Below are 26071 nucleotides of genomic sequence, written 5' to 3'. Positions count from 1 at the left end.
GTGCCCTAGTGATAAATAAATCACGGGAGTAGACTTTAAAGGACATACAGTTTTGTAGCAAAAATACCTATATATAAATGCTAAAAAGATCACCATTCACTGGTTAGATTTTTCTAGTTAGAACCTATTTTTTATTTCAAAGATTAATGTGTCAGGGTATGAAAAGGGGTTTTAAAAATCTAGACTTTTTTTTAAAAGCAAAGCGTCCCTCATAAAAATAGATAAGATGGGTAGAAATATAACATGATTTAAATGAAAGTGTGTTCTACCTTGAGTGAAAAGAAAAATCTTCAAAGTAAAGAGAATAGGCTTTAAAAGAATTATAAAATTTTGAAAATAGAATGTTGCTAATCCCATCTAGTTTCATGGAATGCTGGCACATGAGTTCTTGTTTGGGTAAATGAAAGTTACTTGTTTGTGTGTGTGTTCATTTGTGTGTATTTGTTTATTTTAATGATGATAGGGCTTTATCTTCAACTTAATGCTTTCACCATTAAGATGAAAAGGGAAGGCTTTGTCTGAAGTATTGTGCCTGTAGGCCATTTCCACTCAGATTCCCTTGTGCTGTCAGCTCTTAAGAATAAGGAGGAAAACTATATGAAAGTTGGGACTTGATTCATAGAAATATGGACAACTTTTAATTTATTGACATTTCTTATTCATTTCCCATTCATAATTCAGCTCTTAAAGATCCAAGAGAAAACAGTCTGTTTCAAATTTTGAAAACTATTCCTGTAATATTTATAGTTGTGAGTTTGAATCTGAAATGTTTTTTTTTTAATATTCAAGTACCAATGATTAATATCTTGAGAAATTAAAGTAAGAGTACTTAGGGATTTGACAAAAGAATCTGCACTCTCTAGTAGATGTCTAATGTTATAAAATCTTAAACTCCATTTATATGGAAATAATTTTGAATTTGGTGACAGAGAAATATTTTGTAGATGTTATGCAGAAATACACAATGTTACAAGGCAGCATCCTTAGTCATTTCACATGTTCAATGAACAGTTAAAATAAATCCTATTAATCCAGTATAGAATTTTCAGGAACACTTAAGGTATTTTCATTAGTTCAGAAAATTATCATGTGTGTTTGTTTATCTATTGATTGATTTTTGGTGTCACAAGAGGCCCATTTATTTCACTGAAAAATAACTAATAACTTTAGAGTGCTCATCTTCTCCAAAAAGCCTGACCGACTTCTCCAAGTAGCCCTTTACTTATCAGAAAGTACCTGCATAACTTTCATAAAATCCATTAATTATAGGTTTAGTGAACCCTTGGAAAAATAGATGCTTGGAATTATTCTCTAGTAACATAAATATTAAAAATGTGACTTCAGAAGACTTAAATAAGAACTTGTAGAGAAACAGCTTATCTTTAGAATAGTTTACTTTTATAAAAATATTGTGTTATCAGCTTATTTGGTTTGGTCAGGGTATTTAAAATGGATTTCTATAATCCAATGTAATTTACCAGTTTACAGAAATCCCTTAATTTAAAAAATTCAGAAGAGCTTTTAATATTTATAATACCTGCTTCAATAGTGTTCTTTTGATTTGGTTGTCTTAGAAACAAAGAAAACTAAAAAACCTGGAATATTTTCAATTCCTGATTTTTAGCTATATTAAAAATTTGTATTTTAGAATTAAAAGCTTAATGGGTAAATATTGGAAAAATGTTAAAAAAGAACAGTTGTTTTCAAAAAGCCTTACAATATAAAGTTTTGGGTCATAAAAATGCTCTGGAATTAGTAATGATGATTGTACAATCTTGTGAATATAATAAATATCGCTGAATAATACACACCTTGAAATGGGAATTTTATAGTATGTGAATTATATCTCAATTGTAAAAAAAACTATGAAGTTGAAAATGTTAGTGAGACATAGAATATATAAATTTTCAGTGGGAGCTATGGTTTGACCCACAGTGTGATTGAAGCAACCAAATAGAACTGGTCTCAACTTTTTAAATAAAGTTTTAACTTTTATTTCATTGGCCTTAAATTGTGAATTTGTTTTAGTAGTATTTTCTAATAGAAAATACATACTGAAAGCTTTAAAAATATTATAAATGAGAACAATGTTCAGAGTACCAGAAGTTTGGCTTTTGTGATTTCAAAGTTTGGATATTACATCACAAACTCACCGTGACTGAATGGATTAATGATAGTAGCACCATTTCTGAAGTTTCTTGGTGAACAGGGTATGACTATTGGATTAGGTTATTGTTTCAACTTGTGAAACTTTGTGTCAGAGTTCATATGCAGATAGAGATGAAAATATGTTAAGGGACTTGGGATTGATGACCTGGAAAAAAATAGTACTCTAAGAATTTATTCTCTTAAAAGTTATATAACTTGGTATTTCAATTTAGGAAGTCTGTGCTGCCTTTGAAGTTAAAGAAGAAACATATAAGAGTCTCATGCAGAAAGGGCAGCAGATGCTTGCAAGATGTCCCAAATCTGCAGAGACAAATATTGACCAAGACATAAATAACTTGAAAGAAAAATGGGAATCGGTGGAAACGAAACTCAACGAAAGGAAAGTATGTGCTTTGATTAATATAATCAATGTTTCACTTCATGGATTTTGCCTCATTTCTGAGTAGAACTATCAGGAGTAGAAATTTTGTTGATCAATTTTTAAGTTTTCTTTGTATGTAACCATAAGTTTCATGGGGTCAGTCTTAACACAGGAGAACAAAATTAAAAAGGGATCTGTTCAGACGTAGATAAAGGGTAACTTGTAGATCAAGAATATCTCAAGTATATTTTTAAATGTTCGAACATTTAAAACTGAACAACTGAATTTCTGGGTTGTTAAATAGTTCTATCCTAACCCCATACTTACTAAGCATATAACTATGTGTACGGGAGAGAGGAAAAGTCAAGAGAGTGAGATGTTTGTGTATATATATATATATATATATATATATATTATAAACACTTATAAAACATAAGGAAGGGACTAACATTTATGTTAAATTATGAATATGTTTTTGTCATTTTTTGAAACCACAGAAACAGTAATCTAAGAAGTCTTAATATTACCATTTAATGCTATAAGAAAAATGATAGGCTAGTAATACTAAATTACGTGCTATCAAATTGACAGAACACAATGCATATTTCATACAGTTTTGATGCAAAAATTGATTGTATGAATGTTTTGTTTTTAAAATGGTTTCATAATTGGGTTCTGTGATTAAATAACAAAAAACATGATTTTTGTGTATATTGAAATTTTATATCACTACACTTAAATGGGGTTAAGTTTGTCAGTATTTCATGAAAGCCCATTACATTCATATACTGTTTTTAGTTAATATAGATTATGATTAAATGAAGTAGGGATGGAAAGGAAATCTGCCAAAGAATGGTTAAACTGGAAATAAAAATAAACCTCTTAATATCACCAAATACTAAATAATCTGTTCTTTGCAGACTAAACTGGAAGAGGCCCTCAATTTGGCAATGGAATTTCACAATTCTCTCCAAGACTTCATCAACTGGCTTACCCAGGCTGAGCAGACTCTAAATGTAGCCTCTCGGCCAAGCCTTATCCTAGACACAGTCTTGTTTCAAATCGATGAACACAAGGTATGTAGTGATTCACATGGATAGCATTCTCCTTTCAGACCTTTTACTCACTGGGCTGTTGTAATGTCAAAAGTATCAACTTGGTAATTTGAAAATTTTCTTTTGTCTTTTAAAACAATTTCAGTTTATAATACCATTTGTAAGATAGATGAGTTTTTTACTTGTTTCTACTTATGTCCTCTTTTTTTTTTGGGTAAAGGTCTTTGCCAATGAAGTAAATTCTCACCGCGAGCAGATAATAGAGCTGGACAAAACTGGAACCCACCTGAAATATTTTAGTCAGAAACAAGATGTCGTCCTGATTAAGAATCTGCTTATCAGTATACAGAGTCGATGGGAAAAAGTGGTTCAGCGATTGGTTGAAAGAGGAAGATCTTTAGATGAAGCAAGGAAGAGGGCCAAACAGGTAAACCTTTATGAAAACACAAGTCAGTTCTAGATATAGCAATGTATATTATGTTATTAAAGTGCTTTTATTGCAGGTTAATTTAGGTATAACAGATCAATAGCACAGAGCCAAGGTAGTTATTTTCTAAAAGGCTGTGGCCTAAGTTTGGATGCTGACATCTTCACTTATTAACCTGGCAGCAGCATCAGGTTGTGGAGACTGATCTTGAAAGGACTGATTATAGCCTGACTTTATAAATAGATATCATCCTTAAGACCAAACCACTACACACGCATACACACACACACACGCATGACTTTTGCTATTGAGATTTCGATTTGTTTTGTTTTATTTTCTTCTCTGCCCTGTCAACCTGCACTCTTGTGCTCAGAGTGAGGCATCATAGTTTATTATATTGCTACCCTATCCTAACTCATCACAGACTGTCAGGGCTGACAGTTCCAGCAGAAGCTTTCTGTGTCTGAGTTAGTTGGCATGCCTCACCTCTGAATCCATCAGCCTGTTAACAAAGCATTAATTTCTTCTCTGTTTTGATACAGCTTCATCCCACTTTTGACATTAATTGTTTGAATCTTTTGAGTTGCTTTTTTTTTTTAAATCTAGAAATTCTAAACAAGGAACTTTCCTTACTCTCTCTACCATGATTCCCATTCTGGACCAAGCAAAGAGAAGAAAAATTATGTGTCTTTGTGTATCTCTGAACTTAGAGAGATGTATCCACCTTGCTTGGCATGTATCTTTGATTTTTGCTGGAAACAGAATAAATTGATGCTGAATTTGACAGTTACTTTTCTCACCCCTTTTAATTGCATTTTTCTAGCATGGGTGTTGTACTCCATTGTTTTTGGGAGCTAGACTCAGGTAATGCAAAAGATGTCATGATAGTCACGTATCTCAAGGTCTAAAGTCATCACTATAAATTTGTTAAAGCCTTTAGAAATAACAAGTTGCACTGTTATAAAATTGCATGCCGTATATCCTTTTTTGAGTGGGAGGTATGATATGTGTTATAAGTGAATTTCTGCAGTAGACTTCATCTCTAATATTTCTTTAAGACAGCATTAATTCTGAACCTGACATTTTTTCTCTCCATGTGTGGCACAGTGCCATCTGTAGTACAGGCATTTCTTGAATTACAAACACCTAATTTATAAAAGACTCTTAGATATCAATAGCCAGTTGCCCATCCTCTCCCTCCTTTCACGATTTTAATCAATTTTATTTTCTCGTTTTGATTAGCTTTTTAAGTATTTTCAACTATTCCCAGTACCAATGTCTCACATTTACTGTATTTTTATGACTTAGAGATAGTTTGTAAGCAGGCCTGGCCTTGGAACCTGTGCGATATAACATTGGACTTACATCCAACTGTTATAGTACATAGTATGTAGTCAGAGTACTCAACACTGTGACCAGCTGTTTCTTCCATTTCTTTCTTAATTCTGTAATATCTCAGTTTTTGATTCAGATATTGATCATAGTTCTCTGACTTTGAAATTCATGTGCCTGTTTGGGCCTCCATTTTCTCATGTTTAAATTGATTAGAGTTGTGGGAGGGATGTACAGGCGAGCAGGTTTATAATGAGATGATCTCTTCTGAGCTCCAACTTTGTGAGCTCTTATTGCTCTTATTGCTAACTGTCTTTCTTGTTACTTCATTCTTAATATACTTTGGTATAAGCAGATTTTATTTTGGTTACTTGTTTTTGTTAATACATCTGTTCCCGTAAGTTTATTGTGAAAAATAATTTATAATCAGTTTCACAATTTGGTGTCCCAAAATAGTACCCACTAGCACTTTATGGTAAACAGAAAAGGGACTGTGGTTGGAATGAAATAGATAGCACCAGAATATTTGCAACATCACAGATCTTTAAGAGAATTATATTTTGTTAGATCACCACTTGTGTGGGTGCTCTTAAATATAAAGCAGATATGTGAGGCATGGGCATTAATTTAAGGATTTCAATAGCTGCAGTGAAGATATTAAGTAGCCTTTGAAGTAAATATGAGTGTTATGGCCTATTTTTATACTTGCTACTTTTTAAAATCAATTTATAAACTTTATCCTGCCCCCCCCACACTCACACCTTTGTTCCTTTTTCTTAACGTAGCTATTAAAGTCTTATGCAAGAAGCAAAACCTGTCAAGAGACAGCAGTGGACAGAAAAAAAATCTGAGTGTTTCAGAATTCTTAAGCAAAAGAAAGGGATGAAAGTTCTCCTAGATTCTTTCTAGGCCCATTTCTATTTTCATTAAAGCTGAAGTTTTGAATGAATTATGACAAAGTGACCATGGACCATAAATGCCCTTTAGGGGAAATTTTGAATTAATACTTTCCAATATTTCCATCAATACTAATTTTTGTTTAAAAATATACTAGATTTCAAATATAGTGAGTATGCTTAAAAGTTTTTTGGATAAAGATGTGAGTTTCTTTTATAGTTCCATGAAGCATGGAGTAAACTCATGGAGTGGCTAGAAGAGTCAGAAAAGTCTTTGGATTCTGAACTGGAAATCGCCAACGATCCGGACAAAATAAAAACACAACTTACCCAGCATAAGGTGAGTCTATAATTATGAAAAGCATGAGGTGGATCTATAATTATTAAAAGCTTGCTGAAAATTATTATTTGAATCTTGTACATATTTATCACTAGTGAAAAATGTCTGTCCAGTATGGACCTGTATTAAATTTAAACCCAGCTGCCCTTCACATTGGCCAAATGGCAATGGTATCTTTCCTCTCCAGTGACCTTTCATTTATGATTCCAGGGTTAATTGTTTAAAAAAAGAAAAGCGTGCAAAGTTAAAACTGAAAGTTATGTATAATCTAAACATCTAAGTATTTATAGTGTTTTGAACATTGCCATTTCAGTTTTTCATGACACCTATCATAATTTTTATTGTTTTGTGTTTTGCTATATGTGCCAATTATATGTTAAGAACCCTGAAATAAGTAAATGGTGGTGGTCTTCATTTGAAAAAGCCAAAAAACAAAATAAGTCTCATAGAAGACTCTCTGTATTAGGGAGGCACATAATTCATAATTAGAAAAATAACTGAATGTCCACTTTTAAAATAATTCTATAGTAAAAAGTAATAGTATCTTTCCATGAAATAAATTTTTGCCATTTAGATTCTTTTAAAGAGTAAAATTGGTTGCCCTACCTAAATTATTTTATTGTGTATATTTGTTTGTATATAGATTCCATCCCTCTCCTTAAAGACATATAGTCAGCGGCTTCCTTATATAGGTGAGAAGCAAAGAGAGGTATTTTGAAATATTTTTTTACCTGTTATATTCTTTAATCATGGAATCCAAAGAGCGTTTTATCCTCAAGACTCTTTTTAATTTGGGTCTTTCTAGCATACTGCTTATAGGTTATCATCAGCAACCATAAGGTGAAAATATGGGTACAAAGAAGATGATTCCTGCAAAAACAATTTTATAGTTTTAGGCATCTATGTATAAATCATTGCTTGGAGTATGATGATTTTTAAAGGCTGGAGAATATTGGGGTGATCTAAGGTTTCTCATCATCAGCAATTCTAGTCATCACCTTTACACAGGCTGGGAACATTGTGGGTCTAACCTCAGAGAATTATGATCTGAGAATGATGGACGGAAACATACCGAGCCTGTTCTTTGGGTAGAATGAGGGCTCAGATATGACTTACTCTTCTGGCACCTTCTGACAATGAGCTGCTACATCCAATATTGGCAGCACAGTGACTGAGGTGCAATTTCCTTCCCTTCTGATAGGAAAGTGAGAGGCTCCTTCTCAAAATAGAATGTCTTATTTGAACTTAAGCATAATTGTTGCCTCATCTAGACTTATGGAAGTTTATTGCATATTAAAGCTAGAGAATCCTAGAAATAAGAATATGGGGAGAGCACTATTACATTCTCTGTTTTTTCCTAGTGACCTGTTGTCAAAGTCTTCATTTCTCTGAGATAAAGATGCACAATCCATTAAACCAAATTTAAAGAAGACTCAGGTCTTCCTCATGTGGGTACTTTTGTCTTTAAAAAGCATCTTTCCTACGCTCATTATGATGTTATGTATCTGCTGTGTGAAAAAAAATCTTTGTTGATAGCATGATTCTAAACAACAACATTCTGTTTAGAATAACTGCAAAAGTACTAATTACAGATAAATCGCCCAAAAAGTGTGATGATATGATCGTGTTTATTCCTAAAAAGTTCCCAGATGTAATTACCTCCTAATATAAGAAAAATAGCTAAGTTATATTAAAATATTTAAAGTATGTAGATTTTAGAGATAATGATAACTTGTTAGGAAATAGAACCCTGAAGTTATTTGCAAAACAGCACATTTGCATAGCATTTTACAACTGTTTTCACATTGTACATTTTCTCTTTGATACCCAGAACAACTTTGTGAAATATGTAGGTTAGCTAAAACTCTCCTGATAAGAAAACTGAATGGTAGTAGCAGTAGAGGCAGCTCTAGAACCCAGGGCTTCTGATTCCGAGATCAACGTTTTTCTACTAGGCACATTGCTTCTCACAGAGTAATGAATTATTAATTTCTTGTTCTTGTATAAAAATTAATTGTATCTCGTTCTCATAGAAGACTCTCTATTTTTATATTAGGGAGGCAAATAATTCATATTAGAAAAATAACTGACTTTAGAAATTGTTAGTGCTTCATAGATGCCACATGACTAAAAATGGGAGTTTATTGTGTTCAGCACAGGATTTATAGTGGTGTTCAGCACAGGATTTATAGTGGTTTGGTGGAATTTCAATCTTATCATCATGTTAACTGTCTTGTGTTTTGCTGTATGTGCCAATTATATGTTAAGAACCCTGAAATAAGTAAAAGGTGGTGGTTTTCATCTGGAAAAGACAAAAACAAAATAAGTTGTACATTATGGTTATCTCTTCTCTGTCATATACTAGAATTTTACATAGTTCCTTTTTTACGTTTAAATTCAGGATGCCTATCTGGTATGTTAGGATTCATAATGTTACGTTTAGCTAAAAGAATAACAGAAAATTTGTGACTGCAGAATTGGCTCCCCAGAGTTCTTTGATTCAATTCAGAAATGACCATTCTAATGTTTTTCAAGTAATAGTGAACTCCTTAGCCTCCTACACAAGATGTTGCATATTGAGTCATCAAAATCCAAGATTTAGCCTGAATGAAAGCACGGTTTAAGTCAGACAGAAACTTGAATTCTAGTATTTTTCTAAGTTACACAGGTGAATATGAAAATACGAACTTTCTAAATTGGTTAAAGGTGGTTCTATGAATAGTTGTATTTTTGCACATCCTATAATCTGTGTAAAAATATGTTTATAAATAAACTCCTTGTATGCAATCATCCTTCTTTAGAGCTGGCAATTACTGAAGGTGGACCTTTTTTTTTTCTTTTATTTGGAAAACCCCAAATTTAAAATATTCTTGGAATGTAATGGGAAGATAAAAATCATTCTCTGAGGGCTTTCAGATACTGCCACAAGTTCTTCCATTTCAATAAGTTTAATATCCATATGCAAAGATGAAGTTGATATTTTTCTGTTATTCTAGGAGCTCCCCAACTAGTAGGGGAATGGATTTCATACATAAATTACCATAACAAAAGATAGGCTCTGAAGAGGCCCTATGTAAAGTACAAGGAGAAGGATGGAAGGAATGCTCAATTCTGACCCCAGAGATCTGGAAAGATTCCTGGAGTAGGATTTTAGCTAGAAGTAGATCAGTATCTGAGCTGCCTTGGGTTGAGGCCTAGGTGGTGAAATAATACAACAAAGCGGAATCTAAAATTTGGCATGAATCCATCCTGCCCCCCACCCCACCCTTGCAAGATGGTGATGTTGATGATGATAATAGAAACATGGTAAAAATCCTGGTGCTGTGCCTGGGTGATGTGTGGCACCAATCCTATATCAACCCTTTTTTGTATCTGACATACTTTAAATTGTTTGGATCAAATCTTCTCCCTCCCTCCCAAATGATAGATAAAATGAATCTATAGTTCTGTTCAGTTGTTTTCGTGTCTAACTATACAGTAGAGTTACTTAGAGAGCTTTTAAAAAAAATATTTGAATCGAAGCATCTTCCTGGAGACACATATTTAGTATGTCTGGGCTGGATGGGGCCTGGGTATTGGTATATTTTAAACAATAAAATTCAAAACCATAAAACTCAGTCATTTGAAGTATGCAAATCAGTGGTTTTAGTACATTCACAGAGTTCTCCAGCCATCACCACAATCTAAGTTTAAAACATTTTCATCACTCCATGAAAAAATCCTTCCATCCATTAGCAGTCACTCCCTCCTTCCCTTCCCCCTCCTCCCGTCAGCCCTAGTCAGCCACTAATCTACTGTACGTACATAAAGATTTGCCTATTCTGAACATTTCATATAAAACAGGAACGTACGATGTGTGGTCTTTTGTGACTGACTTCTGTCACTTAGCATAATGTTTTCAAGATTCATCCATGTTGGAGCATGTATCAGTACTTTGTCCCTTTTGATGTCCGAATAATATTCCATCATATGACTATACCATCTTTGTTCATCAGTTTATCACTTGATGGACCTTTGAAGTGTTTTCACTTTTTAGCACTTAAGAACAATGCTACTACGAACTTTCATGTACAATTTTTATTTGGACATATGTTTTTATTTCTCTTGGGTATAAACCGAAATCTAGAATTGCTAGATACTATTATAACTCAATGTTAAATGTTTTGAAGAACTACAAGCTGTTTTCCAAAGGAGTCGCACCACTTTACATTCCTACTGGTGGTGTATGAGTTCCAATTCCTCCACGTTCTTATCACCATTTGTTTTTGCCTGTTGTTTTTATTATAACCATTCTCTTTTTTTTTAGGAAACAAACAATATATTTAGAATCACCAACATATTGTAACCATTCTTGTGGGGGTGAAATAATATCTCAATGTGGTTTTGCATATCCCTAATGGCTAATGATGTTGAGCATCTTTTCATGTTTTTATTGGTCGTTGTATGTATGTCTTCTTTGGAGAAATGTCTACTCAAATGTCCATTTTTAAATTGAGCTAGTAGTTTTTTTATTATTGAGTTAAAAATTATTTACATAATCTAGATACCAGTCCCTTTTCAGATATATTATTGCAAATATTTTCTGTCATTCTGTTCATTGTATTTTCACTGCCTTAAGAATATCATTTGCAGTACAAAAGTTTTGAATTTTATGTAGTCTAATTTGTCTGGTTTTTTTTCCTTTTGTTGCTTGTGTGTCCCTGTCATATCTAAGAAATATTACATGAGGTCATGAAGATTTACATATTTTCTAATAAGACTTTTATAGCTTTGGCCTTTACATTTAGGTTGTATGATTCATTTTGAGTTAATTTGTGTATGGTGTAAGAAAGGGGTCCAGTTTTATTCCTTTGCATGTAGATATTCAGTTGCCCCAGCACCATTACTGAAAAAACTATTCTTTCTTCATTGAATGATCTTGGCACTCTTGTTAAAAACCAATGACTGTAAATATAAGGATTTATTTTGGGACTGTCAATTTTCTTTATTAATTAATATATTTGGCCTTGTGCCAATATCACACATTCTTTTTTTTTCTTTTGCATGGGCAGGCACTGGGAATTGAACCTGGGTCTCTGGCATGGCAGGCAAGAATTCTGCCTGCTGAGCCACCTTTGTACCGCCCCCAATATCACACATTCTTATTATTGCAACTGTGTAATAAGTTTTCAAATCAGAAAGTTTGCATCTTGGGTAGCTGGGATGGGGGGAAGGATTCATATGTTAGCGTTCTCTCTGTGGGTTTGTGTTATTTTTGCAACTATCCTGTAAGTTTGAAATCACCTCAAAATTAAAAGTTTCAGGAAAAAAACCCAGAAAGTCCTTCCACTTTGTTTTTCTTTTTCAGAATTTCTTTAACTATTCTGAGTCTCTTGCATTTTCATATGAATTTTATGATCCGCTTATTACTTTCTGCAAAAACACCAGCTGGGATTTTATAGGAATCTTATTGAATCTGTAGATCAGTTTAAGGAGTATTGCCATCATCCTAATAATAATACTAAGTCTTCTGATCCATGAACGTGGAATGTTTTCCATATACTTGGATCTTAATTCTTTTCAACATTTCGTTGTTTCAGTGTACAAGTCCTAACACTTCTTTTGTTAAATGTATGCCTAGGTATGTTAATCTTTTTGATGCTATAGTAAATGGTATTGTTCACTTTTATTTTCAGATTGTTCATTGCTAGTGTATAAAAATAAAATTGATTTTTTATATTGATCTGGTAAACTGCAACTTGAATTCAATTCTTTAACTTGTTTATTAATAAGTTCTAGTAGTTTTTGGTAGATTCCTTTGTATTTTCTATATAAAGATAATATCATCTGCAAGTAGAAATAGTTTTACTTCTTCCCATGGATATTATTTTTAAACTCCTGGGGTGACTCTAATAAGGTGCCAGGATAGAGAACCACTATATTAGTGTTTCTTTGGTATCATTCTCTGAGCTTAGAAGCTTTTCAATAAGTTGATCTTTCTTCCTTCTCATCCTTGAGGTGTATATTCAATAATAGTTGTGTCATCCTTTCTAATCCTTCTGTTAAATACTTATCAATACCTAGTAAATATAAGATGATAATGAAAGGCCTTGCAAAAACAATGCCCCTGTCCTAAAAGCTTAAATTGAGTTGTGAAGAAAGAATATAATTCACTACCCTGACCCCACACATTAACTAAAGGTTAACCATGTTAACCCATGTTTACTGTTTCTATTTCATTAATGCATATTTTATTATATAGCCATTTGGTACTGGAAAAGTAATCTGTAGATATTTTGAGACTTTGATAGGAGTTTATATAGGCAGAGAGGAGGGAGGGAGGCTTCCCAAGTGGTGTGACCAGAATGGGTAATAATCCAAACGTAGGAAGTCAGAGATGCGCTTCTTACTTGCCCCTCATCCTGGTTTAGACATAAAATTGTATATAACCTTATTGTGAATATCCAAAATGCATGGCAACAAATCTGTTTGACACATAACTTTAGTAAGTTATGTATTGAGCTTGAAGGCATTAGTCGTATTTTCCCCTTCAAACCCTTGAACGTGGAATGTTTTCCATATACTTGGATCTTAATTCTTTTCAACATTTTGTTGTTTCAGTGTACAAGTCCTAACACTTCTTTTGTTAAATGTATGCCTAGGTATGTTAATCTTTTTGATGCTATAGTAAATGGTATTGTTCACTTTTATTTTCAGATTGTTCATTGCTAGTGTATAAAAATAAAATTGATTTTTTATATTGATCTGGTAAACTACAACTTGAATTCAATTCTTTAACTTGTTTATTAATAAGTTCTAGTAGTTTTTGAAACATCCTTGGGTTTTTCAATAGTTTATTAGCAACTCAACTCAAACAATGTAACGATTACATTGTGGTGTATATTTACAAAAGTCCCAGATTTTGTTTTCCTTTAAAAATATTTTATAGATTATAGAGGTCCACTCAGAGACACCTGACTTTTGAGAAGAATAAATCCTCCAATTTGTACATTGAAAGATTCTTTTTACCCTGGTATTTTAGCTGTGCGGGATATGGTGCTACACCATCTAACATGATTACTTGCTGAAATCTTGTAGTGTTTGGACTCCATATATTAGGAATGCCTCTTTTAATGCCTTGAGCCTGTTCATTTGCTAGCCGCAAATAGAAATGCATTTGTTTTCTTGTTAAATATACAGGAGTTTCAGAAATCACTTGGAGCCAAGCATTCTGTCTATGATACCACTAACAGAACTGGACGATCTCTGAAGGAGAAAACCTCCCTAGCTGATGACAATCTGAAACTGGATGACATGCTGAGTGAACTCAGAGACAAATGGGATACTATATGTGGAAAATCTGTGGAAAGGTGAAATGTTTTTGAAGGCCATATGGATACTTTGTAGACCTTTTTCAAATATAAAATAGTGGGACCCTGCAAGGAAATTTTGGGGACCTTAGATACCTCCTTTGTGAGGAGGACTTCTGCTCATTCATTAATTAATACCCTACTCACACAGTACCTCTACTTGGCTTTGCAGTTCATCATCATTTAGTTTTTTTTCTTTTTCTTTTTTTCGCATGGGCAGGCACTGGGAATTAAACTCAGGTCTCCGGCATGGCAGAGAATTCTGCCACTGAGCCACCATTGCACCACCCATCATTTAGTTTTAACTACACATTACACTCAACATGTTATCTTCCAAGCCTCTGTTGTCTCTTACCTGGGCTACAGCAGTTGCCTTCTGATGGGTCTCCCCAAGTCCACTTTTGTCCCCCTTTAATTCAATTTCCATATGACTACTAGGGTAGTCTCTAGAAAATGTAAATGAGATCTTGTCATTGCCTTGTTTCAGACCCAGGGAAGGCAAGGGGCTTCTGATGCTGCTACATTCCCCTCCAATTCACCCCTTTCCAATCTCTCTTTTTCTCATTACACTTCAATCATGAAGGTCCAGGATTTTTTCATAAATTTTAAGTATTCGAGAAAGTACATGGAGAGTTCAAAGATAATATCTTATAAATGTTTTCAAAGCTTTCATTGATCCTTAATCTAATTACTTTTCTCAGAATCCAGATTAAATACAATATTATGTTCTAGGGAACGTCACAGTAAGTTTTTGCTGCGTCAGGTTTTTGTTTTTGTTTTATTTTTAATTTTGATCTCTCCATCATCAAAAGGTTTCATACTATATGATTCCATTTATTTGACATTTTCGAAAAGACAAATTTACAGTGATGGAAATCAAGTCGATGCCAGGGGTTAGAGTTGGGGAAAGAGTATAACTATAAAGAGATAGCACAAGGAAGATTTTGGGGGTGTTGGAACTGTTATAAATATTGATTATGGTGGTGGCTAAATGAAGCTATTCATGTATTAAAATTCATAGAACTACATACCAAAAAATTATCATTTTACTGTATGTAATTTTAAAAACAAGATTAATTAAATGTGTGTTCTTTTTTTATTTTAAAGGCATACTTTTATGAAAGGCAGTGATTTAGAAAGGTGACCGCTAGAAAATTTTCCTGAAACAAATGTCATGTATTTAGAGAATAAAAAAGAAAATTGGAGAACTATGTTAAGAAAAGTTCTGTTATTTTCTAAGAAAAGCAAAGAAACAACAGTGGACACCATAAACCATTTTTCCCCCTCAAACACTGCTCAGCCTTCGTAAATGAATTTTTAGATATTTGAATATATAGGGTAGGGGTTTTGTTGCTCAGATTAATTTTTCCACTCTTTTTTTCCACAGACAAAATAAGTTGGAGGAAGCCCTGTTATTTTCTGGACAGTTCACAGATGCCTTGCAGGCCCTCATTGATTGGTTGTACAGAGTTGAACCCCAACTGGCAGAAGACCAACCTGTCCATGGGGACATTGATTTAGTGATGAATCTGATCGATAATCACAAGGTATATTGATCTGGGATATTTTATTTTATCTTGTTATATGGTTGTTTTGAGTATAGAGGGGGAAAAAACCATTGTCTTTTAAAATCAGGAGACTTATACTCTAGAACAATTTTTAATATTGAAATATGTGTACGTTTACACAGAATCAAGAAGCCAACTTTAAAGTGATGGGGAGGGCGGGCCACAGTGGCTCAGCAGGCAGAGTTCTTGCCTGCCATGCCAGAGACCTGGGTTCGATTCCTGGTGTCTGCCCATGCAAAAAAAAAAAAGTCATAGGGAAATTTCATTTTTGTATCAGTGAAATACTTTTATCTTTACCATTTCTAAAACCTTTTAGAACTTGGAAGATAATTTCATTCTCTGGTACTCTAAAACATATTTTAAGAGTGCTTTACTTTTAAGTTATTCATTTAAATAAATATGTAATATAATTTAAAATAATTTGTTCAATGACTTGGAACTAAGTTAATACGTAAGTATGTGGATTTGTGATATGATCCAAGGGGATCATAATCAGCTGCTTTTCTTTTTTAAAGACTGTTAAAGCCGTGCCCCTTGAACCATGGCTATGTATGAGACAACATGTACCGTATACTTTCATGTACTGTGAGACATTTGATTATTGCTTACTTCAAGAAAGTTGGCTTCTTTGCAGTCTCCTGGCATTATACTAAATTTTCATGCAAATCAAAGATAATATTCAAGATGTCCACCTTGTACTGAGTCTAAGGTCCAAAATTATGATCAAACACATAGTATAATTTAAAGACTCTTGGAAAACACATGAAGCACTGTACTAATGTGGAGTGGTTTTATTAGCGTTGACTTCATATGCAGATATTTTACAGCACTCTACTAGAATTCATGTTGTGTTTCCTCTGTGATTTTTGAGTTTAGAAAATGCATGCCGTTTTTAAATGCTTTCTTTATACTTCCATGCTTTTGCTATTTCAGTCTTAATATTCTATTCTAAATAGTTGTCCTTTTGCATATTTGTTTTCCCTTTTCTGGATCTATTCTCATTATATTAATATAAAAAAGAGTTAGTTTTATCTGGACATTAACAGAAAATAAAAGAATAGATGAAGAACATTGATAAGGCCTACAAAAATTAAAACTTTTAAAAATTATTTTGTCTTCCAATACTGAGACAAAAAGATGTTTTGTGCATGATTAACAAAAATGTTTCTATTCTCTGGCATGCATTCAATGAGTAATGAATAGTGTAATGTTACTTTTTACATAAATGCCATTTTTATAAGCTCACTGTCTAAATATTTACTACCCTAGACACTTCCCAGATTTGCAAGAATGAATTAATCATTCAGCATTAGTAATACAATTGGAAGGCTCGAGAAGAAGTTTAAGTATACAGTCTACTCAAAATGACTGGACTAGTTCTATCACAAATGGAATATTTAGATACTATACCTTCTATGCTTATGTATGTGTGTGTGTTTGTCTATCTGCCGGCCCGTCTAATTTACCACGCTTAGAGTGAAATCAGGCAATGAATTCATCCTACTAGGTTTGAATTGTTTGATCGGCTGACTTTTGTGAATGACCTGAGTGTCAGAATAAAAAGATGTGCTTGGTAATATTCATTTGTAGTTGTTTTTCAGAAAAGTATGTTAATTTTATTCTAGTCAAAAGATTCATTATTTGAAAGATCTAGTTTCATATACAGACTCTTGAATCAGAAATAAAAAAACGTGGCCTGATGTCTTGGATTACGTCTGTGGCTAAAACAAGCCAGTTTAACTCCTGGCCCATCAGAGTTCATCAGAATTAGACAAGTAATAGATAAGGATTTAAGTCTCTAAAATTTGATATTATGGATTACTACCCAAGATGCTGTGAAAGATGAAGGCATGTAATGGGAAAAAAAGGACTACATTCCAACTCCTTGTGGCCTTCCTGGCTGTTACCTCTAAGGTCCCATGGGCATACACGAGAATTGCCTAGCCATCTGTTAGTCTTTTAGATATGTTTACTAATTAAAAATATTGCAGTAGCCAACATGTACTTCACACTCAAACTAAGGAATGGGGACCCCATATTGAAAGGCCATAGAAAAAAGGAATTTGATGATTTTTTTTTTTTTTTGGTAATAGTGAAATAAAGAAGGCTGACCATCATTATTTTACTCCAATTTGCCATTTAAACAATAAGGTAATCACTATCTTGTTTCCTCATGAGAGTGTTACAAGACTGGATAAATTTATATGCAACTTTGTCTTTGATGGTACACAAATAGGAACAATGTAGCATTTCACACCTGAAGATCTGATAAACATTTGCATTAAACTATATATCTAAATGTGTTGTTATATATACACATACACACAGTTTATGTTACTGTTTTATTTTTGTAAGTGAAAATTAATTTAAGAAAAAATAACGGTGCTCTTAGGTGTTCCAAAAAGAGTTGGGGAAGAGGACCAGCAGCGTGCAGGCCCTGAAGCGCTCGGCCCGAGAGCTCATAGAAGGCAGCAGAGACGACTCCTCCTGGGTCAAGGTCCAGATGCAGGAACTAAGCACACGCTGGGAGACTGTGTGTGCACTTTCTATATCAAAGCAGTCGCGATTGGAAGCAGCCCTACGTCAGGTAAAAATTGTGTATGTTACATGGATGTATGTAATGAGAAAAGTACCGAAACCTCAACAGGAACTAATGTAGTAAAGCACCGAGAAGCTCCTAGTTTCCTTACCAGGACAGTGAAGAGGAAGAAGGAGTGAACAGCATTCTTATGGCAGTGTTGTCCTCATCCCTCCCCATCCCGCCTACCCCAGAACTTGTTACTCACAGAGGGAAGTTTTCTAAGCTTCGTCTGAAACTGCTGGTTGAGTAATTTTTCAGCTTGAATGGATGGATAACTGGCTACTTTTCCATCTAACATCAGGCTGTTAAAATGGTGAAGGAGGCTTCAGGGAGACATTTTTGCTACATTAGATGTTTTCTTTTGTTTGTAAAATGCAGCACTATATCTACTTATCTTTTTAATGGGAGGGACGTTAATGCATATAGTAAATCAACTTAGATGTCAGACTTTTTTTTCCATCAAGGGGAGGAATCTCCTGTGGAGTTTTTTAAGTTTTGCTAACAGGTGTATTGGGGTCTCTTGTTTGGATGTGTGTATGAACTATTAGGCAGAAGAATTTCACTCGGTGGTTCATGCCCTCTTGGAGTGGCTGGCTGAGGCAGAGCAGACCCTTCGTTTCCATGGCGTTCTCCCAGACGACGAGGATGCGCTTCGGACTCTTATCGATCAGCATAAAGTGAGTTACATAAAACTGCTAAGTAAAACTAAATGAGAAAATCAAAGTAGGAAAAATAGGCTGATTATTACAAATACCAACTGCATGAATATATTCATTTCTGGTGCATTTTGAGGTTTATCTGTATTTTCTGTGCTTTGTGTGTACCCCCATGTACCTACACACACACACACATATATATAGATAGCTTTCTTTATAGATATATGTTATGTAGTTTTCTTAATAAAAAAGGTGGTTATTCTAAAATTAATTATACTGTTTCCTATCCCTAGGAAACATGTTGACATTTTTAGGAGGTTATTTGGCTGTTGACCAAAATTAGATGATTTTCTTGCACTTTTTTGTGTATTTCAAAAATAAAACCTACTTAATAAGCAAGTTGGTATCTTGAGAATTATACAGTGGAATTGTAAATTAATAATTTTGACCTTTGCAAGCAAGGCAATTAAATAATTAATGATAAATTAAATGATAAATAAAAAAGGAATTTACATTAGTAGATACACTGAATAAATAACCAAGTAAAAATCTGGCCATTGAGTTTTCAAGTCTTGATCTTTCCTGTGGCAGTGTACAGAACTTAGCAAAACCTGGAAAAGAGTGGTCCAGAGAGCGCTTAACAGATGTTTTTTAACCTTTGATTCTAAAGTCAGGAATTTGCAATGCTAACCCTCAGTATAGTGTTGATGTCAGCATTTCCTATTATTAACTTTAAAAGATCTAACATCACTGAATAACCCCATCATTCAAGATCAGGCTGGAAATACATCATTAATTCCACTATATTGTGAATTTATGTCATCTATAGATACTTCCTAATTTAATTAATATGCTCCCTCAGTGATGGGCTACCAAACCTAGAACAATGAAGTATTGCAGTGGAATTAATAAAAGTGATGCAAGCTTATATAGCACTAGCTGGAGGGATGCGGGGCTATAATATAAACATTTGAATTTGAAGCTAGAATATAATAGGAAAATCACATAAAAATTATTATAAATCTTTGATTCAGTTCATTTTGAAAATAGAATTTGTATCATACTGCTGCAGACTAGTCCTCAGCCAGCATTGTTTTAGAGTCCCTCCAGCACACTTGGGTTTGGGTCTCAGTAGCAGTGTCTAAGGGACACCCATTGAAGCCCTCAGTGCATGTCTACCACCCTTTACAAAGGAGCAGTTTGTAGTGTCCTCACCTTGCGAGGGGAGGGGAGTAGTGATCTTTATATCAGATTATTTTTAAATGGCATTAAATCACATATAATCTTATAAAGGGCCTCAATAATATTTTGCAATAGTAACATTATTCATTCTTTTTTACTTTGTCTGCTTCCCTTCATCCATTCACCAAAAGAAATAAAACAATGTTTAATTTATTGGTGCCAGGACTAGAAGCTTCTCAGTATAATCTAGTCTCTAAAAATTGCAGTCTTTCCCACGTGAGAGCAGACCACTAAGGTAATATTCAGACTAAATCAGAAGAGCACAGAATGAAGCTGGGGGTTGATTATTGAAAATTTGAGCCTTGATCCTGGCTCTTCTCGATATATTAGTAATTAAAAGTACATGGACTCTCTAGTGCAGGGGTCCAGAGAGTCTGAGGTGATTGCTCAGAAATTCTGTTTGAGGTTTTAAATAGATGTCACATTTTTTAGGGAAAAAGTCTTCATATTTTAACCACATTTTTAGAGTTCTATGATTTGTGAACCTGTGGGTACGGTCCTGGTGGTGGAAAATACCATTATTTATGTGAGACATGTGAAAGACTGCCCTTGATGTGTCCAGGATTTGTTCATCCTGATTCCCCATGGAGACTGGCTAGAAGCAAAGGAGGCAGTCTCTCTAACTGACCTTTGAAAGGGCAGTTTCTCACAGTCTGGACTGCTGTTGGCCTCACTAACTCTAGGCCCGCCCCTAGGCACTTTCCTGCCTGAACACTTCGGGCGCTTTCTCCTACACCCCAAATATTTGTAATTCCTTGCCCAGGCTTCTCTCTCTCTTGGTGCTTTCTTGTACGTATTCCTCTCTTTCCTGGAACATCTGGTATTATGTAAAGTAGTAACCTCGTTGTCTTATTTGTTAGAACTTTTTTTTTTTTTGCAGTCATTATTATTTCTGTCTCTGGTAATCCTGTCTCTCCCAGTCATTAATTCCTAATTTCTAATAATAATATAATTATAATATATCCATATTTAGAACAGGGTGTTTTTGTATAATGTGTTTTTTTTTTTTTTTTTTTTAGAGAGAGGGAGGAAAGGAAGGAAAGACAGAGAAGGAAGGAAGGATGGAAGGAAGGAAGGGAGGAAGAAAGGGAAACATTTTTAAACATTTTCTTGTTTTATTATATTTTGTTTGTTTGTTTGTTTTTTACATGGGCTGGGGCCGGGAATCGAACCGGGGTCCTCCGGCACGGCAGGCAAGCACTCTTGCCCGCTGAGCCACCGCGGCCCGCCCATAATGTGTTTTATAAGGCCCGAGATCTCATCCTTTATTTGTATTTTAAAATAGATGTTAGAAAGTACTTTCTTTCTTATTTCTTTCCGTTCTTCTCCCTTGAGTCCCCAATTAGTGGATTATTTCCGACTGAATAAACCAATTGAGGTTCTTGTTTGTTTGTTCAACTCTGACAGTCAAATGAACATTACCAGAGTTTTATTTTCAGCCATGGCCAGCAGCTAATCGAAGTCTCTGTTTCTGCTGTAGGAATTCATGAAGAAACTGGAAGAAAAAAGAGCCGAACTAAATAGAGCCACAGGTATGGGAGACGCTGTCTTGGCCATCTGCCACCCTGACTCCATCACCACCATTAAGCACTGGATCACAATCATCCGGGCCAGGTTCGAGGAGGTCAGTGTGTCTCAGATGCTCTTTAGAGCACAGTAGCTTTGCAGTTGGACAGGGGAAGGGAAGAGTGGAAAATTTCAGCAATTGAGATGCAATTATGGCCGGGGGAAAATGAGACCTTCACAGAGAAAAATTCCCTTTAAAATTCCCTTCTTGTGAGCATTACCGGTCTCTACAATTCAGTTTTCTTAAAAAAATTAAAAGAAATATTGCCACTCTGTCCCTGAAACATTAAAAAGCAGCGATTTCATTCATTGTATAACATATTGTCCCACTTCCACATTGTGTCTGTGGAATTTGATCCAGCAGTTGAATAGTATTTCAGAGCAATACTATTTATGAAGTGAAATGACATATATGAAAGTTATTTGTGCCATGTTTAAGATCTTAGCTTTTTGTATTTCCACCCTGAGCTATGTGTAGTAAGCACACTTAATCCTTCAGAGAATGCATTCTTGAACTTAAATTAGAAAATACAGGGACAGATGAGTAAAAAAAAAAAAAGTAAGGATAAAGAAATAAATAAATAATAGGGGAGATAAAAAGGGTAAAAATTGGATAGATTGAAGTGCTGTGTTTCAATGAAAGGGAGGGATAAGGAGTATGGGACCTATGAGGTTTTTTTTCCTTTATTTATTTTTCTGGAGTGATGCAAATGTTCTAAAAATGATCATGATGAAGAATACACAACTATGTGATGATATTGTGAGCCATGGATTGTCTACTATGGTTGGACTGTACGTCTGTGGGTGTTTCTCAATAAAGATACTTTTTTTAAAAAAGAAAACCAAAGAAGCCTGGGTGATGGACGTACATCTGTAACCTTCTGAGGGTGACGCACATCAGAAAGAGCTCCCACGTCCTCCACAAGCTGAGTCTTCCTGCCCTGATAGGATCGAAAACTGGTTGCATTATGGGTCTAGCGCAGATAATTATTGGTTTACATTTAAAATGTGTGTATTTGGCATCAATGAAATTATGCCCACTAATTGAAAGAAACTCAGAGAAATTTCTGTTTCTGCAACAGGTGCTGGCGTGGGCGAAGCAACATCAGCAGAGATTGGCAAGCGCCCTGGCTGGGCTCATTGCTAAACAGGAATTGTTGGAAGCTTTGCTGGCTTGGTTGCAGTGGGCTGAAACTACGCTTAGTGATAAGGATAAGGAAGTCATTCCCCAGGAGATTGAAGAGGTGAAAGCCCTCATTGCAGAACACCAGGTAAAAGAAATATAATCCTAACCCCTGCTGGCCAACTTCTCAGATTTTTTTCTTTGCTTTCAGTACCATACTTCTCAAAAGATTGCCTTATGCTTATTACCTTCATTTCCTCCAACATACTCCTCAATGCTTTCCAACTGGGTTTCTAAATCTACAGCTGCCCTAAAACTTCTCTTTTCATGGTTACTTAGTTTTGTGGTCTCGCCTTTTTCCCTCTGTGACTTTCTCAAAATTCCTTCCTTCTTTGCCCACTGTGAAGTTAGTACTCTTGTGGTACCCTTGAAAACTGACTCCTGCCTTACCTTTTATCTTATAAATGTCTGCTCTCCTTGTATTTTATCCTCAGCTCTCTGTTTCTCACGCCTCTCCTTCCTATGGCGATCTCATCCACCCTCGTGGCTACTTCTGGTACTGTTTTGTTGCTCTATGTTTGCATTTTCACCTCTGTGCTGGTAAATATCTCCCATGGTGTCTCAGCAATTCAAATTCATCATATCTCAAAGGGAACACATCTTTCTCAGAAAAATCACTTCCCACCTGTTTTAACCTCTCAAATGCTAGGCATTGTACTAACTGATTGTTCTAGTTTGCTAGCTGCCGGAATGCAACACACCAGAGATGGATTGGCTTTTAATAAAAGGGGATTTATTTCATTGGTTCTTCAGAGGAAAGGCAGCTAACTGTCCACTGAGGTTCTTTCTTACGTGGGAAGGCACAAGATGGTCTCTGCTGGCCTTCTCTCCAGGCCTCTGGGTTCCAACAACTTTCCCTGGGGTGATTTCTTTCTGCATCTCCAAAGGCCTGGGCTGAGCTGTGAATGCTGAGATGAGGAATGCCGAGCTGCTTGGGCTGTGCTACGTTGAGCTGTCTCATTTAAGCACCAGCCAATTAAGTCAAACATCACTCATTGCAGCAGGCACGCCTCCTAGCCGACTGCAGATGTAATTAGTAACAGATGAGGTTCAAGTACAATTGGCTCATGTCCACAGCACCAGAACTAGGCATGTCCACCTGGCCGAGTTGACTACTGAATCTAACTACCACACTGATTTATTAGTTTGCTTAGTATTCATTTATAAAGAGAAATATCAAGTGTTGGCTCAGTTGGTTATGCAGTTAACATTGCCTTTATTATATTTTAATAAAAATGTAAGATATTAATGTCGATAATGGCCCTGAGGTGTCTCAGGCCATCTTCCCCATGACAGGAATATTAGAGTGATCTCATTCTCTAATGTGACACATATTCCAGGAATGTTACTTCATCTCTTAGTTCTGTCTTCCTCCTGTCCCCATTCTTACCCTCATGTCTGCCTTTCCTCAGCCTTTTCCACACATTCCAAATACAAGGATACCTAATCAATGATAATAAGCCTAAGGAGATGAGAAAAAAAATGGCATGATGTTCAAACCTTTTTAATGTTACTAGAATAGACTTTAATCTGAATATCCCCCTGCCTTGGCATAGCTTATTTATTGACAAGCATATTTAAAATATATCCACATTTAATGTGAATGCTTTATATTATCAGAGCCTTCTTAAATATTTCATTTATCTAGGGGAAATGCACCACAGAAAAGTCCCAGGAACAACTCAGTTAACTAATTCCTTTCCAACCACATACTCACTTAAGATCCTTCAGGAATTGCTGTCGATGGTTTGTACATCTTGAGTTTGGTTGGTACACAGACATGTTGTATTATTCATACATCTGCTCCCATGCATGGTCTTTCAACCTAAAATGAATTTTTTTGAGTTTCACTTTACCGTCTTTACCAGCTATAATGTTTTGAATTTTTAGAAAATAGTAAATGCTGTATTATGCTGCTTTAGATTTTTTTTCCCTGAATCTAAAACATGATGATTTTTTCCATTCTGAGAAATAATAGTATGGTTCATTGATCTTTTCCTCTTTAGTTCATTTCTAAAGGTGGTTTTCTCTGCTATACTTACGTTTAACTGACATCATTTCTTTCATTTCAGACCTTCATGGAGGAAATGACCAGGAAACAACCTGATGTAGATAAAGTCACCAAGACCTACAAGAGGAGAACAGCTGATCCTTCCTCTCTGCAGTCCCATATTCCAGTCCTGGATAAGGGCCGTGCAGGAAGTAAGCAATGATCCATTTCTTTCAAATGAAGATGATTAATCCATAAAACCAGTTTTGTTTTGAGTTGTCATTTGAAATCTTGAAGCAATTGGTGATTCTCCCTGAGCTCTCTATCATGAAAAGTTTTCTTGGAAGACTCATGTATGGTAGCAACTTGTTAGAAAAATCAAGGAAACGACGTATCTCAGTCTCTGTATGTAACTTCATTTGTTTGAAGTGTATCTTTCAGATTAGTTAGAAGAAAATGAGGAAATGTGCGATAAACAGAAATCATTTGTGCGATAAAAAAATCAAATGTGCGATAGAAAGATTTCAAAGAAATCTTTGAAGTGTCCTATATTTCTTCTATTATTAAAAAAAACTTATAGCTGAATGTGACTAAAAAGTGACTATGATATGGATGAACTTCATGGCCATACATTCTAGGAACATGACCAGCAGCAATCTAGTAGATATTGCCTTAGTTCATATTTCAGGTTCTATTTACTTACTTCTCAGACTACTTTGATCCAGTGATATGACACTAAAAGAATTCTAGTTAGTGTGGAAAAAACTTGACAGAAGCACAATTTGTATCATATGTATTGTGTGTTTCTGAACGGTGCCTTGATAAAACAAAAGGTAGTTTCAGACCTATTATAGTTGCTGTGTTGTTATACAAGGAGGCAGGGTAGCAAAGTGGTTCAAAACTCTTGCTTAACTCATTCTGAGCTTTGATTTCCTCATCTGTAAAAAGGGATAATTCTAACTTCATGAATTTTTGTGAGAATTAAATGAGCTAATGAACATAAAGTGCTTCGCATACTTCTCTGCACATAGTAAATGCTCAGTAAATATTAGCTATTAATATTTATAAATAGCCCTAGTCTGGGAGTTAGGAACTCTCAGAAAAATAGCTTTGACGCTAACTTCATATATGACCTTTGGCCAGTAATATTTTTTCTAGGCCATATTTAACCAGTTATTAAATAAAGACAATGTGTTTAGATAATTATTTTGTGAAGAGATAAAAATTGCTAAAAAGTAGAAAGAGGAAGAAAACTTTAATAAGACAGGAAATTTGAGTGTGAAACTATGCATAGGAAATAGTCGTAGTGGGGAGATGCCTTAGGGGAAAGCTAGGGTCCTCACACACAATTCTATA

The 26071-nt window shown here is 34.8% G+C and overlaps 1 protein-coding gene across 27 annotated transcripts in view; it reads left to right on the top strand.

Moving 5' to 3' along the window:
* The window catches only part of DST (dystonin), a 512816-nt gene that overhangs the window by 472266 nt on the left and 14479 nt on the right, over positions 1 to 26071 (top strand). For all 27 annotated transcript variants that reach the window (XM_077162141.1, XM_077162131.1, XM_077162146.1 and 24 more), the window contains 11 exons: positions 2382 to 2552; positions 3451 to 3606; positions 3806 to 4012; positions 6461 to 6580; positions 13760 to 13929; positions 15317 to 15476; positions 17890 to 18084; positions 18627 to 18755; positions 21457 to 21600; positions 22625 to 22813; positions 24798 to 24927. In XM_077162141.1, the coding sequence (XP_077018256.1) occupies positions 2382 to 2552; positions 3451 to 3606; positions 3806 to 4012; positions 6461 to 6580; positions 13760 to 13929; positions 15317 to 15476; positions 17890 to 18084; positions 18627 to 18755; positions 21457 to 21600; positions 22625 to 22813; positions 24798 to 24927 (1771 nt within the window). The remainder of the gene's footprint in view (positions 1 to 2381; positions 2553 to 3450; positions 3607 to 3805; positions 4013 to 6460; positions 6581 to 13759; positions 13930 to 15316; positions 15477 to 17889; positions 18085 to 18626; positions 18756 to 21456; positions 21601 to 22624; positions 22814 to 24797; positions 24928 to 26071) is intronic.

This window comes from Tamandua tetradactyla, chromosome 5 (assembly GCF_023851605.1).
Source record: "Tamandua tetradactyla isolate mTamTet1 chromosome 5, mTamTet1.pri, whole genome shotgun sequence".
NCBI lineage: Eukaryota > Metazoa > Chordata > Mammalia > Pilosa > Myrmecophagidae > Tamandua > Tamandua tetradactyla.
This window is presented reverse-complemented; position numbering and strand designations above follow the sequence as displayed.